Source organism: Sebastes umbrosus, chromosome 23 (assembly GCF_015220745.1).
Source record: "Sebastes umbrosus isolate fSebUmb1 chromosome 23, fSebUmb1.pri, whole genome shotgun sequence".
NCBI classification, from domain to species: domain Eukaryota; kingdom Metazoa; phylum Chordata; class Actinopteri; order Perciformes; family Sebastidae; genus Sebastes; species Sebastes umbrosus.
This window is the reverse complement of record NC_051291.1, coordinates 6,002,613-6,018,214: the sequence shown is the minus strand read 5'-3', so window position 1 is coordinate 6,018,214 and position 15,602 is coordinate 6,002,613. Positions and strand designations below refer to the sequence as shown.

The 15,602-nt window shown below is 41.3% G+C and overlaps 1 protein-coding gene across 1 annotated transcript in view; it reads right to left on the bottom strand.

Annotated features, from left to right (window-relative positions):
- The window catches only part of LOC119483195 (proton myo-inositol cotransporter-like), a 70,617-nt gene that overhangs the window by 42,368 nt on the left and 12,647 nt on the right, over window positions 1-15,602 (bottom strand). Inside the window, exons 2-3 of the mRNA XM_037761308.1 lie at window positions 14,460-14,619; window positions 12,869-13,074 (exon numbers count right to left, since the gene is read on the bottom strand). Of these exons, the coding sequence (XP_037617236.1) occupies window positions 12,869-13,074; window positions 14,460-14,619 (366 nt within the window). The remainder of the gene's footprint in view (window positions 1-12,868; window positions 13,075-14,459; window positions 14,620-15,602) is intronic.

Here is a 15,602-nt window from a genome sequence, read left to right as displayed (position 1 = left end):
AACAGAAACTTTAGCTATTTCTCTTTTGTATTCTCCCGCACGCAGTAAATAAAAGCTTGTCGCATACATGACGTCATACCGCACGCGCCAAAAACACACTATAAAGTAAACACACCACAAGTAAGCGCGAGTCTTGTCTTTGTGATTCTGTAAAAATGACGACGAATGAAAAAGAGATTCTTTATCGCCTTGCTAAAAACGTAAAACAAAGTCCTCCTTGATACTGCTCCAGTGATTAGATTTTGGCGTTTTTGTCCATAACTCAAGATATGCTAATTATGACAATTTCACACACGTCTGTCAAGATAAAGTGATCTTGTGATCACATTTAGGACAGACATGGATGTAAACTGCAACTTGTTGGCAGAGCCATACAACCACGAGGCGGTTATACTAGTTTTGTTTTTGTTAACTTACTTTTTTTTATTAAAAATGCAATTACCAGAGGCCTCCACTCTTTACGTATAATCAGCAACTTATTTCTGCTATTGACTTTCAAATTTGTGTGCTGATTTGTATTTCTCCGAGAACTTTTTTTTACCTTCTTCTGCTGAAAACAAAACAAAAACAATCCCCTCGTGCTCCTCAACGTGTATCGAGTGCATTGATTTTCCAACAAAAAAGCGATGAACACTGTGATCTGGAAATACCTGTTGATATGTAAAACATCAATAAAATTCTGCAGCTGATGAATAGTCACTCAATAATTTGTAACAGCATTAAAAATATTGAATCGTGAGTTGAATACATTCATACTTTTGTTTTTTGGACTTACAAGTAGGCCTCGCTAGAAACCAATTACTGAAGTAAAGAGAAAGATAATTCCCTAATCTCCCCTCTCTGCTTTCATCAGGAGCAGCTTGCCTTGCTTTGCCTCTGCTAATGCATCCTCCATAATAATTTCCCAGTTGGGACTTTGGTCTCATTTCCCCGCACTCCACCCTGCAACCCCCGCTCATCGGCTCATTGTTCAAACTGATGACAGATGTGTCGTTTCCAATAGTCTGATCTCAAAATATTTGTTCGTATTACCCTTGTGAGCATATTTGTCGAAAGGCACATTTGGGTTTGTTAAACGCACGAGCACGGGAGGTGGAACGAGAAGCGGGGAATGAAAAAGCACCGGAGCAGAAAGCATATTTAGAAGACAAAGCCTCTAGCATGTTTAGATTCAATTAAGTCTGATATGAGAGCGGAGCAGTGAACCCAGACTACGTCGGTAAATAGTGACTCTTGGACTGCTGCTTTGATACTAGTTGAATTCACCAAATAAAGCCTCTTTTATTCCATTCTATTTGGACCAATAATGGGATCTCTAAACTTGATTTTAAAGACAACGAGTCATGCTTAAATTCAAGATAGTGAAGACGCTGTTTGTTGACTCCGAACACGCTCTCCTCAGTGTGAAGCCCTGGTCTCATTATGGTTTCCTGGAGGATTTAAACAGACCCAGAGCAGCAGTGGAGTTTCATAAAATGTTCAAATAGCCTGAATTATTAATGACCAGTGGGAGAATTAGGACTGCGATGGGAGGTAGACGCTAAAACTCCCTGAGACATCCATCAGGTGTTTGTGCAATGTGTTTACGCCTGTGTGTTCCCTAAGAATAAGTGGCGATTATAAAGGCATAAAATTAATGATTTAGACTAGCAGGAACATGGGCAGCACACTTTTGTTGACAGCTAACACAATGTGCCATTCAATTACCTGCAGCCAGATGGTTAAAAACGAGCGTGAGTCAAACAGAACGGCGGGTTAAAGAGGAGATTGCTTTGGACCACGAACAATTGTATATATAACGCTAATTAAATTGCCCGCACCTCGACCGATGTTGTGATTCTGTACAAATCAGTCTGAACTTTCTCTGGATTTACAGCTTTCACATGCAGCCGTGTTCATATTTAAACAATATAGCCACTCATGTTGATTACTGGCTGCGCCTGTTTGCCTACCAAGACGTCTTATGTAATGCAGTGATTGCAGTGTGCTAAATTGATGTCAAAAGTACTTGACATTGAGCGATTTCTTCTTCAAAATCAAATTGGATTCATTCAAACTGGATAAGCAGACTGAAAGTAAACTTTCTTTAAAGGGAAACTGCACACCCAAATCTATCTTCAAAGCTGTACTGAATCATTTTTTTCATATTATCAATGGACCAAATGACTATGTGTAATATGATTATCACCCAACTCTGACATTCCCTTTAGCTCTATGAAGAGTTTTAGCATCTTTCAGCTGGTTGTTTTGGTTCTACGACCCCACATCTTTACTGTTTCTGTTCAGTCTTGCAGCTCTCATCATCTGCCTGCTCTGCACTCTACCTGCTCAACACCAAACAGCAGACAAAGTAAGCAACTGGTGAACCATAGTGGAGCATTTAGTAGCGAAAGAGACAAGATATTTCCCTCATGAGTTGGTGGAGACCAAAACAGAGCTAAAAGGAGCCGACTCACATTTGCCAGGTGGACAGAAACTCCCAATTAATACTAATGTAATGCTAAAATGGCCCAAAAAAAAAAAATACATATTGCTGTTTTAAATTTGAAACCCTCCCCACCTGTAGACTTGTCAGCTGTAAAAAGTTTTCAGTATCCCTGCACAACACTTCCTGTTAAGGTTGCTTTATGTTTAGCTCCTACTAGCTCATTTAATATATCTTTTCCCATGGTCCTGGTATTGTACATGCTGACTCACTGCAGTCTGTTCTCATACACCATTTGCAGCTATACCTATGAAAAGAAATGCAATATAATTTGCATATATCCCTCAATTCATATGTAATCCGTAATCTGGAACCAGGAAATATAAAGAGTGACAAACTCTTCTCGTGGTGGATGGGTGGGTCAAAAAACACTGGACTTTCGCCCAGGAGACTACTGTTTGTATCCCGTGTGAAACCAGAAGTCAACGTTGATTTATTTGCTGTAACAAGTTAAAATGTCTTGCTGTAAAACCATTTGCAGCCTAATGAGGAAGCTAGGAACCGACTTTTTACAGTAACCTTTTAGGTCTAAAGAGAGCGAGTGCTTCATTCTCAGGAGACAGATAGTGGGTGCTTTATCACTTTAAAAACATAAAAAATACATTCTCCTTCTTGTCTACTGAATGTTGTAATCACCAATAATCCAAAATTAAACAGTCTAGTTTTAACTGGCTTTTCCTTTAACTTTGTTTGCTATAGAACAAAGCATTTTCCATGTCATGTAGCCGCAGCGGTCTACATTGCCCTCATCACTCAAGTCCGTTCATGACCTTTGTTACATCTGCTCTGTGTTGCTTGGAACAAGAATTGTTATGAACAAGCCCTCCAAAGAAATCAATGCGTTCAATAGCGGTGCGCTATGAAGTTTCTCATGAAGAATGGCTGACAGAACTGGTCTGCAATATTGCCACAATATTGCTTCTCCATCATAATTGCCGCCCCAACACCTCCATTTTCCACTTCACTTTCTCTTATATCTTCGACCTCTCCTCCCCCTCCCCTCTTCTCCTCCTCCTCCTCCTCTCTCCCCTTTTGCACCTCTCAGGGCTGAAAAGACGGTAATCAGAGCTCATTGACTTTGGGGCTGACAACACATCATCATCATCATCACATCTTTGAGCAAGTTTCAAAAGATGAAGTAGGCGCTGAGGGTTTCTACATCCTTCTTTCCACATTAGCCTGACGTTTAAGTACCAAAAATACAACGAAGTCAATCAGAAAACACAAAATATCTTCTATTGGAAATAATAGCTTCGAGACAAGGAAGTAAAATGAAACCCACATATTTAAATCAGCAAGAAACACTGAAGATTAACTTACTGTTTGTGACTCAATTCAACTCTGAAAAGACTTTCTTGTAACTTAACAAAGGCTGCATAAACTCACAATGTGCAGTTACGTATATAGTATACTATATATAGTATAGTATATAGTATATACTAACTTTGACTTTGACAGGAGGTGATGACAGCGACGTGATGAGAACTGTGTGTACAGCTGTTCCTTCTATAATTATCCTTCTGTCATTATCAGCTTTCTGACCACTGAGTCATTTGCACCTTTAGTGTGTGTGTGTGTGTGTGTGTATGTGTGTGTGTGTGTGTTTGTGTGACAGAGAGGGAGTGAAGGAGGTTTATGCGATTTATGCACACTATAATCACTGTTACGTCTGAGGTGAGAGGAAAAGGGAAGTGAGAAGTGTTGTTTCCATGGTAACCGACATGTCAGCAAAGCGGCACGGTGCGTCTTTGTTTTTTTCAAGGTGAGAAAACATACGTACACACACACACACACACACACACACACACACACAGACACACACTTAATGAGTACTCTAAAGGGCAACGAAGACAAATTGGTGGAACGCCTGCCATTCTTTAAACTCACATCATGGCCTTCGCATTTCCTCGCAACCTTTAATGTTTATTACAGTAACGTTTACACAAACTGCAAACTTAACAAAGCGGGTAGAAAAATCCGTCACTCACAGTGAACTCTCTGTATTTTATCTGTTCATCATGTCGGAGAGAGAATCACTTGTCAATTTTGTTCTTTATGGAACCAAATTTTTCTATCCAGGGCCCCGTTTCTCAAAAGCATCTTAATGATTATAAAAATTCATCTTACAAACCCTCTTAAGCTGAAGAGGTGTTCCCTAAAAGCATCTTAATTTAAGACACTCTTAAAGTAGATTAACGAGGGCCTCCTACTCACTCATGGGAGGCTCTTAAGAAGCTCTCGTACTTGCAGGAGGAACTGCAAACTCTTAATGCTTAATGGACGTTTTTATTGCTTTGGTTCATTTTAAAAACTGTACTTCATCGTGACCACTGATGTTTTCCTGTTAGTGTCGGCGACATTTAATGTAAAATTATTGATAATTTTAAATGAGAAAATAAAATTAAACTATGGTAAACTTCACTAGAGAACACTTTGTGATGGGATCACACACCAGCCGCGACGCTAAATAAGTATATTGTATAAGAAGTGGACGTAGTCACCGTGACGTCACCCATTGGTTTGTGGACTATGATTTTGAAGCCTCGAGTTCATCCAAGATCATAGCATCCAAAATTTTATATAATCTGAAAACACACTTTGAAAGAGTTAAAGTTCTGGGACGAAAACATGGACAACGCCGTGGTAGCGACCTGTCGATCACAAGGTAGCCCCGCCCTAAAGCATCCCCTTCTTTATGGTCTATTTGACTCTAAATGGAACCATAATTTACTAAATGAACATCATGCTGTATTGAAGAAGACTTGAAACTAGCGATTGAGACCATAAACTCGTGTTTACAATGTTTACTGAGGTAATAAATCAAGTGAGAAGTAGGCTCATTTTCTCATAGACTTCCATACAATCAGACTTCTTTTTGCAACCAGAGGAGTCGCCCCCTGCTGGCTGTTAGAAAGAATGCAAGTTTAAGGCACTTCAGCATTGGCTTCACTTTTTCCTTCCCCACTTCCTACCCCACTACTTCCGGCGCCCTTGCTCAGAAACACACCAATCTTCAAACTCGACCTTCATTTTGATCTCAACTACACACCTATACATTTTCATGACTGCATTTTGCACAATTGTGAAGCTATCGCGGTCACAAAATCTGTCCACAGACATAAAAACACCTGGCAAAGTACTCTAAATTGCCTCTGTGGTAGTTCCAACCCGAGTTGTTTTGACCTCAACCCTGCTATCTACAAGAACTTCCCGCTCCTGGTCACCTGACCATGACTGAGCCACTCAGGAGACTCAGTAATCAAATAAATAGTTTTTAACCTTCCTTTTAATTCTCTCTCCATCTGTCCGTCTACCGATCCCTCTGCCCTCTCCCTCTGTCTGGTTGCTAGGCGACAGCTGGTCTCCAGGTCATACAGTATGTCAGCCCTAAAGAGAGCATGTAAATTGCAAACATGCTAGTGGTGCAGGCATGAAATGATGTGGCACAGATGGTGGCCGCACATTAGAGATTCTTCACTTTGGGATTCAGTCGTGAGGAACCTTGAGACTGTATGTACTGTGATTTAATCCAACAACTACACTTTGGAGGAGATTTGGAGGAGAGGATGAGTGGAGACATGAGCAACACTGGTCTCCTGTTCTGCTGAAAGGTGGTAAAGTAAATTATAAAGGTCAAATCATGTAGTGTCATGTAGTGTCTGCCCTTTCTGCCTGATTCCCCACGAATCCCCTATCTGTTAAAACTTTCTTATGTTAGTCTGAGACTTTTTGCTGAGCGAGTTGACAAAATAAAACAGTTTGAAAATGTCTTACATAACCAAACAACTATAAGCATAGCATAGCTCAGCTGTCAACATGTTGAGAGACGTGTGGAGTCAATCCCTCAATCATAGCCGACCTTTTCATATGGATGGATTCTGCAATACTGCCATAAAGAAGATCCGCCGTTTCGCCGGCTTTACTTTTTCACATTGAACGAAACACCATTGGCGGAATAATGATTTTAGATAGCACGCCGGCATCACAGGAGCAAAAGGGGCGTCACGTTAAACACGACAGCGTCGGGGTCTAGCGTGTGTGTGCGTGTAGCTCCGTGCCGGCTGTCCGCTTCACACAGACATCGACTCGGTTCTGTGACTACCTCCGCTGCTGGCTCAGCGGTGGAACAACCTCCCCATTCCGTCTCCGTACCTTTCATACAGAACAGCGAGGCGGAACAACGTCACAACATTCCCGCCTTGAACAGGCTGTGTGAGAGGGGCTGTAGCACCTTTCAAGAAGTTTAGTTTTAAGATTTACAGTTTAATTTACATAGTTGGATGACTCTGATTGAATTTCTGCCTTCAAAATAAAGTAATAATAAGTTGAAGAGAGATGAAAACCTTCGACTTGCTGCCTTCAGTATTTGCCTCAGTGTGATTTTTGTCTACAAGCTGCCACCTAATAAAAATAAATCTTTGTTGTGTGCTTCTTGACACCAACAAGCAAATCCTCAAATATACTTTCAATTACATGCATTGGTGGGTTTTTCATATCACAAGGCATTATTATTGATTCTGAGCTTCTTCCAATATCCACATATGCTGTTATTAAAAAAGTAAATCAAGATCTGGGCATTCTTTATAGGTCTTTCTTTTTTAATGTCAGGAAAAAGCTTGTCAACCAATCGTTGCTACCCATTCTGGATTATGCTGACATGGTGTGTCATAATACTACTAAGTCAAATATTTACCTTTAAATGTTATTTACAATGGTTTATTTAAAATTTATTTTGAAATGTCAGTTTCTGACAGTAGAGAGTATCTTAATCGGATGTCTTGAAATGCCAGAAGGAACAAAGCATCTTTTGGAGCATTTTTCTTACTTTAAATCAAGTTGCTCTTGCTTGTAATGTTCACTTTTATAATAATAATGAATGAATGTCATGGCAATTACTTTATTATTTTTCTTTACTATTTGTCATGCTTTGTGTGTTTGTTTTGTTTGTTTGTACTATCCAATAAGATGGTAAAGTGGAATGACTTGTCAGGCCACATAGACTGTATACAAGTGGACGTAGTCACCGTGACATCATCCATTGGTTTGTGGACTGCCAATTTGAAGCCTTGAGGTCGGCATTTTGGTTATTTGCAACCAGAAGTTACACGAGAGGGTGAAGCTAAGTACAACCGAACGCTGACTAAGACATTTTTTAGGTGACAAAAACGGTTATAATTAACTTTCATGAACTGAAAACACACTGTGACCCAGACTGGACAACGCCGTGGTAGCGACCTGTCAATCACACGGTAGCCACACCCCTAAAGCATCCCCTGCTTTATGGTCTATTTGACTCTAAATGGGACCATCATTTACCAAATGAACATCATGCTGTATTGAAGAAGACTTGAAACTAGCGATTGAGACCATAAACTCATGTTTACAATGTTTACTGAGTTAATAAATCAAGAGAGAAGTAGGCTCATTTTCTCATAGACTTCTATACAATCAGACTTCTTTTTGCAACCAGAGGAGTCGCCCCCTGCTGGCTGTTAGAAAGAATGCAAGTTTAAGGCACTTCCGCATTGGCTTCACTTTTCTGACCCGGAGGTTGCCCCTCGTGAGGACCCTCCTGAGACTATAAATCTCAGGAGGTAATATAACTACATGGAGTACAGAGAACTGCCTAACTTGTTGAGTTAAGACACGCTCACAGATCTGGCCTTGAACCATCAAGCAGTGAATTCACAGCCGATCACAACCACAAGTCCATCTGATGTTATTCTAAGTAATCCAGCAGCGTAAAGCCCGCGGCAATTAGGCTGCAGAGTGCACAAGATATTTCATGGACATTTGAGAAAAAAAAAACAGCCAGCCAGTTTTAGTATATAAGTTTGAGTGCAAAGTGCAGTGTGTTTGGAAAGTGGCTAATTAGTGAGTTCACTGGAAAGTCATCACAGAACTCATTTGGCATTTAATGCGTGTGATATTAGTTAATGTGCCAATTTAATCTTCCAGCTGCTCCATCATCATTCTAACCAAAACCCAATGAAAGGTGCAGTATAACGGCAACGTCTCTGCAGGAAAAACCAGAAACATTGTTACATTTTCTGCCGTGCTAATTGGAATCACAGAGAGGCCTGAAACTTGAAACAAACTCAAGCGAGACGACAACATAAAGTCTGTACATTTGGTTTCTATATTTCACGTTGAATCAACATGTTAAACACTGGCTGCGAGATAACAAGCTGGCAGTGAGAGGAGCCGCCCTGCTGTGCCTCTGGTCGCACACAGTAACTGATGCTGACCGCAAGCGATGAGTTACAGTGAGGAGGAGAGACACTGAAATGAAAAGAGGACACACACTGAGTCCCACAAGAGGGACACTCAGCAGCCAGTGTGTTTTTAATACATCAGTGTGTGATGATAGAGGCTCCTCTGTCTCCACGGCAGGCCACATGGACCCAGGGGACCGATGGATGCCACTCCTTCCAGAGACATGCTGTTCTCTGTTGTCAAGGTTGATTAGTTGCAGGATGAATCCAATTTCCTCTCCTCTCCTCATCCTCCCCTTCTTTTGCCGTTCTTTCAGCCTTTCGCCCGCTTGTCCTCTCCTGCCTATTAATCGACTCTCCTATCTCCACTTTCTCTCGCCCTCCATTACTCTCCCGGCTCGGCTCATCGCAGACAGGCCGAGACAAACAAGAAGCTCAGTAGAGAAAGTTGTACAAACATAGAAAACACCTTTGATGGTCACGCACTGTAGGCTTGGAAGTCATCGCCATCACCGTTGAGACATTGAAGTATTGCATCCAGATCAGGAAACCATGTTCTGTATCTGTGGCTTGTAGCTCTTCTAGTATAATTGGAAACGCAGTTGTTTAAGGGTTTGTGTGCTATGACGGTAGAAGTAATTTACAACTTCATCTCAGGCTTGACTCTGCTTAAAAAAAGAAATCCTGCATGTAGTGGCAAAAACAAACAAATTCAACCTAAATAGTTTTGCAGGATGACAACCGCTCCACCTGTCTTATCTTTTCTTAAGGTGCTGGAAAAATCAATGAGTCCCAAAGATGATAGAAAAGATATCCGCACACTTTAGATCTATGCAGTATTCCACTTTATTCTAAGCTTTCGACCTGTCAGACCTTCATCAGAGCATACCAGGTGCACTCTGAGTGGGCGGAAGACTATAAATGCAAAGGCCATTTCCCATCTAGCTTGCTACGCTAACGCTTAATCAGTTGCTTGAAAACTCCAGTTAACACCTTTTAAAAGGAGAATCTTGTGAAGTGTCTTATATATGCTATTGATGGCTAAATGTTGTGCTAAAAGAAGAAAGAAACAACATCGTAGAGCTAGTTAGTCATACGTATGATAAGGAAAATGTAATATCAGACTGTATCAGGCCAAAGTGTGGAATAGACCTGTCTACCAGAGGATAGCATGTCAGTGTCACGTTATAATAATATTACAAGCATGTATGAAGGTGCAGTAATCTACCAACAGAGGGCAGCAAAACCACTCACTCAGGTTTAGGAAAAATGTCATGGTTGGACTTAAAGTAAGTACGTAAACTATTTAAAATTTCATACGGAAACAACGTAACAGAAGTACAGAAAACACGTGAAAATGTCACTAACATAACTTGCAAAAAAAACACCGGTCTCTGTATGTTGGACCCATCCACATCCTCTTCCGTCCACCATAAGCAGTCTTTCTCATGTTTTATACTACGCCACTAGCTCTGAACGTAGAATATTCACAAGAATGCATTTAAACTGCAGTCAGTACAGACTACATGGCGTGAAAATGACACACCTGAAGCAAGAACGGCGTTCTTCATACACGCTTTTACTATTGTGTCATTCACACGACATAACCCTGTTTGGATGCTTAGCTTGAATGCTTGGAATACGAAGACCGAAGTTAGCTTTGTGATTTTTTGTGACTGTGACGCTCTCAAATTTGGCTGGGGTTGGTTCCTCAAATCAAAATCTAAACTCAGATATAGCTGGTAACATCCAGGATCTGTTCATTATTTTACATGTTGTTCGCTTTCCTGTTATTTGAAGGTGCAACAGGTGAAAATCAGCCTTTTAAGTTAACACATAAAAACAAAACGACTAGAATTTTGATAGGAGACTTCCAGCGATAGTTAAAGTAACTGTTTTTTGGGGGTTGGATTCACATTCACATCAGTGCAGCAATTATAACACCGTATGCTCTTCGCTTGCGAATGTGCATAATGTGTCTCTTTGGTGGATTTAATTGTGCTTTCTCTCACACACACGAGACACAAACAGATGGCAGATAAAGACTGTTATGAAATGTGAATAAAAACAAGTGTGTTTGTGAGTCTTGTGCTGGTTTAAGCGAGGATGGAAAAGAGACGAGAGGTGAGGTAAAGATTTGCAGGATCAGATCGGAGCGTACCACACACACACACACACGCAGCCTTTGAAATACAGTAAAATGTCATGATTGTCACGAGCCGTGTTCTGAAACACAGCTAATAGTCAGCCGTCATTCTGACAACCTCGTTCAATACTGTCGGCTCACGCTGGCAAAGCCTCGCACCAAACAGCAGCATCCGAGTGCTAAAGCAAAGGTCAGCTCACACAATAATTGACCGTGAAGAAGAAAGTTTTTTCAATCTACTCCGTCACAGTCGTTAAACTCCTCCGCTTTCTGTTTGTGTTTGCCTTTTTCCAGCAGAGATCTCTATTCACAGCGCTGATTCACCTTGTTGAAAGCTGAGCTATCACCAAAGGATTCAACCTCCATCCAGTTCATGACAGCTTCAACAATATACTGCTCTTTAACACCTGTTGCTGTGTGAGGAAACATTTGCTGTTGTACACGACTACAAAAGTCATCTTGAGCGCTGAAAGCGGGACGGGACAAAAGAAGACGTCAACAGAAAAAGATGCTACTTTACTGCTCGCAGCGGGCCGCCATCATCGCCCTGGGAGTCAAGGGGGAACGCAACAGAGCAACTGAATGAGTTATTGTTGCTTCAGTAGGAAGGACTTCATCACTCAGCAGGAGGGGGAGCATGAACTCTCTAATCAGCCTCACTCATCAGAGTGACTGAAAAGGATGGTTGCTGCCTTCGAGGCTCGGGGTCGTGACTGTCAGCTGTGAGGTGTTAATAACATGAGCCCAAGAATTAGCCAGTCCCTTTCAAACATGTTTAAAATCATCCCTTGACAGCGCTGTATGCCTTTGCTGTGGAGGAGGTCCCTAAGGCCCTCTCTACACGTATAGAGATAATATTAAAAACGGATATTTTCCTCTCCGTTACAAAATATCTCCGTTCACACTCAAACGCAAAAACAACTCCAAACATTCAGCGTAATATTTACACCACAAGTGAGATTACAAGTTAAGGGTCAATGAATTTTGTTACCTCCCTTTCCTTCGGCTTCATTACAGTCAGTTGGATAACGGTTAGTGTTGTTGGGGGTGGGCTGGGATTCCTGGTCGAACTGCATGACTGTCATCACTCTGCTGTCCTCCACTGTCTGTTTATTCAATCACCATTCAGCCTCGACATACAGTATTTAATGTGTTCCCTGCTTTGGCCTCCTGTGACTGTAACATTTTTCAAATGTAAAGTAGTAATTAGTCTGAGCAGTGCTAACAAAGCTGGTAGTCCGCCATCTTTGGGCATGCAACAATGGGCATGGAAATGAAGAGAAGACATCATTGTTTCCCAAACGCTCCGTTTTACACGTCCACACAGACACAAAGTAACCAGAGTTTTTAAAAATCTGCACCATGGAAGGCGTCTTAAAAACATCCGTTTTTGTGACCCGAAACTTTGTTTGCTTGAGGACGAGAGGCCAAAACATGGAGGAAAATATCTGTTTTAAAAAAATCTCTCGACGTATAGACAGGGCCTAAGAAAGCCTGTGTAAAGATGATGAGTGAACCTGTAGCAGTGACCTCTTCACCAATGAAATGCCTTGAAATGCCTACACTGAACTACAGTAAAACAGTTCACAAACTGCTTCAGATTGTTATATAATTTTTTGTGCATGTAAAAGTTCTGCAAAATCCACGCCAAAGAGAGTTACTCTCCCCCACAGAAGCACTGCCCCTGAATTGTCTGAAACGCCTCGCTTGAAGTCCTGCCTTTTCTTCCGTAACGTGGTGATGTCACCAAGTAACACACTTGCATGTTTGGCACCCCCTCAAATAAAGCCAGTTAAGGCGGAGTCTTTTCAGACAGGGTGAAAAGAGGTTCTGCAGCACGGCCGGTATGAGAAAACCAAATATTTTTTTTTAGCATTAAAGCATGTAAACATGTTCTAGTAAAAAACCCAAATACGAGCATGCACATGAAAATAAGCAAAATCTTTTAAAGCATGAAACAAAAAGCAAAAACAAAATGCTGCTCTCTTGCCCCCTATCCTCCCTCCTTTCACTCCCCGTTACCTCCTCCGCTGTCCTCCTCCTCATCGATGCTGTTCTTGATGCTGTCGTACTCCTCGTCGATGTTCTGGTTGCCTCGGATCTGGCTGAGCACGCGGCGGGCCTTCTGGGTCAGGCCACGTTGGATCAACCAGCGAGGGCTCTCCGGCAGGAACAGGAATCCCACGAACTGGAGCACGGCGGGGACCACCGACAGACCCAACATGTACCTGGACAGAGAGGGAGGGAGGGAGGGAGGGGATAATACATGGCGTGAGGAATCTAATTACGATCACAGACACTACATAACCAGATGCTTTTGGTTTCTGGCTGACTTTGGAAAGCTTTGCATGCAAATTTCAATTCCTTCGACATTAGCTACAGAAATAGGTTTCTATAGGTTACCCATACATTCAGCATATGTTGGTTCAAGCATCAGGTGGTTCATTAAAATGAAACGCTAGGGAAAATGTCAAGGCTTTTATTAAGATTATGCTGCTTAAAATAACATTTACATTTAACTTTGACCCTGAATGTAACAGATGGAGTGTTGGGGTGTAAAAAAATGATCTTATTTTGCCTGTGATCAGTTAAAAGATCAGATCATGAGTGCATAAACATACACTGACTGCATGTTTTAACTCTGACAGCAAACCATGACAGAATAACTACCCACTGATATACTGGACTTTTTTATGTTGAGAGGAAAATTGCCTCTCTGTATCCGCTCATGCACACAATAAGGGTTCAACACATTCTGTAAAAGGGGTCGTTCTACAAATCCAAAATATTATGTGGTGTGAAGGCAAAGAATAAAAGGGTACAGTGCAAGCGAGGGGAATGAGGGAGGAAAAGACTGTGATAATGATAAAATGTTAGAGAGCTTTAACTCTGAAGTGGAGAAAGCAGCAGGTCGTTGTTTTATACAACTCCAAAGAGAAAGTGGAAAATAATCCATATATTTCTCCTGAAGTACACACCCAGACATATAAGGCTTTTCGTCTACTGCGCAAGCAAAGACGTCAATCCGACAGTCATACTCCAAACTCAATAAGCGTCTCCGAAAAAGCCATTATCATGTATGAATCACAGCAATCTAGCTGCTTCTAAACGATCTGCGCCAGCTCCATCAGAACTGTAGTTGAAGCGAATCCTTGCAAAAAGGACGATTTTTATCTAAAATATCTCGCAGCTCAACATGAAACAGCTGAAACATTCAGTGTGACAAGCAGGAAAAGATGCAAACAGAAGCAGAAAAAGAGCGAAGAAGAGAAGAACAGAGAGAAAGAGGCATACTGTATCTTTCAAAACGTACAGTACAGCTGCTGTCAGGAAATGTTAGGGGCTGACCCGCGCATGTGTTGACATTTGGAATGAGGGTTTGAGCCAGCCTGACTTTTTCTGGCATTTGATATGATAAGAACCCAAAGAAAAGACGCTAATATCATATCTGATTAGATGACCATCAATCATGAAGGGAAATGGGAATCCTTTGTGAATTTGTGCAGACATAAACGATGCAATTTTATGTTATTTATCCCTTTATTTGTCTAAATTGTAACTTCTTCTGTGTGTGTGTGTGTGTGTGTGTGAGGTGAGTGTCTTTGTGTCTGACCTCCACCCGTCGCGCTGCAGGTAGCTGAAGGCGCCGTCGACGAGGCTGGCAGTGAACTGTCCGCCGGTGATGAAGAGGGTGTTCACCGTCACCAGCTGACCCCTGAGGTGGGGCGGAGAGGCCTCGGCGATGTACACTGGCACTGTCATAGAAGCAATACCTACACAGCAGGAGGGAGAGAGAGAGAGAGAGAGAGGGAGGCGACATTTAGCGGGAGGTTCTGCTAAGCGAGGTGACTCAGAGATTGGGCCTTGTACAGCAGATGTTGCTTGTTCTCAAAGGAAATTGCAGTCTTTATGAAAAGGACTTATTTACATAAATGAAAAATGTACCACATATGAACCCATTGGGGCAAGTTTATAAGCTAAACCATGACAAAAACATTATATTAACATTAACTAATCAAATGACCTTAACCTTATTTAAAATATAATACAACTGTCAATCCATTAAAATAGTTAATTCTGATTAATCGCAAATTGATCGCACATTTTTTTATCTGTTCAAAATGCACCTTAAAGGGAGATTTGTCAAGTATTTAATACTCTTATCAACATGGGAGTGGACAAATATGCTGCTTTATGTAAATGTATGTATATATTCATTATTGGTAATCAATTATCAACACAAAACAATGACAGATATTGTCCAGAAACCCTCACAGGTACTGCATTTAGCATAACAAAGATGCTCAAATCATAACATGGTAAACTGCAGCCCAACAGCAACAACAGCTGTCAGTGTGTCAGTGTGCTGACTTGACTATGACTTGCCCCAAACTGCATGTGATTATCATAAAGTGGGCATGTCTGTAAAGGGGAGACTCGTGGGTACCCATAGAACCCATTTACATTCACATATCTGGAGGTCAGAGGTCAAGGGACCCCTTTGAAAATGGCCATGCCAATTTTTCCTCGCTAAAGTTTAGCCCAAGTTTGGAGCGTTATTTAACCTCCTTCAAGCTAGTATGACACCAATGGATTCATTAGGTTTTCTAGTTTCATATGATACCAGTATCTTCACTTTAAAACTGAGTCTGCTACAACCTAGAAATCACAAGTTGTGTTAATGCGTTAAAGAAATTAGTTAAAATAGTAGTTAAAATGAATTTGTGTTAACAAACAAGTTACTGTCTCTATCAAC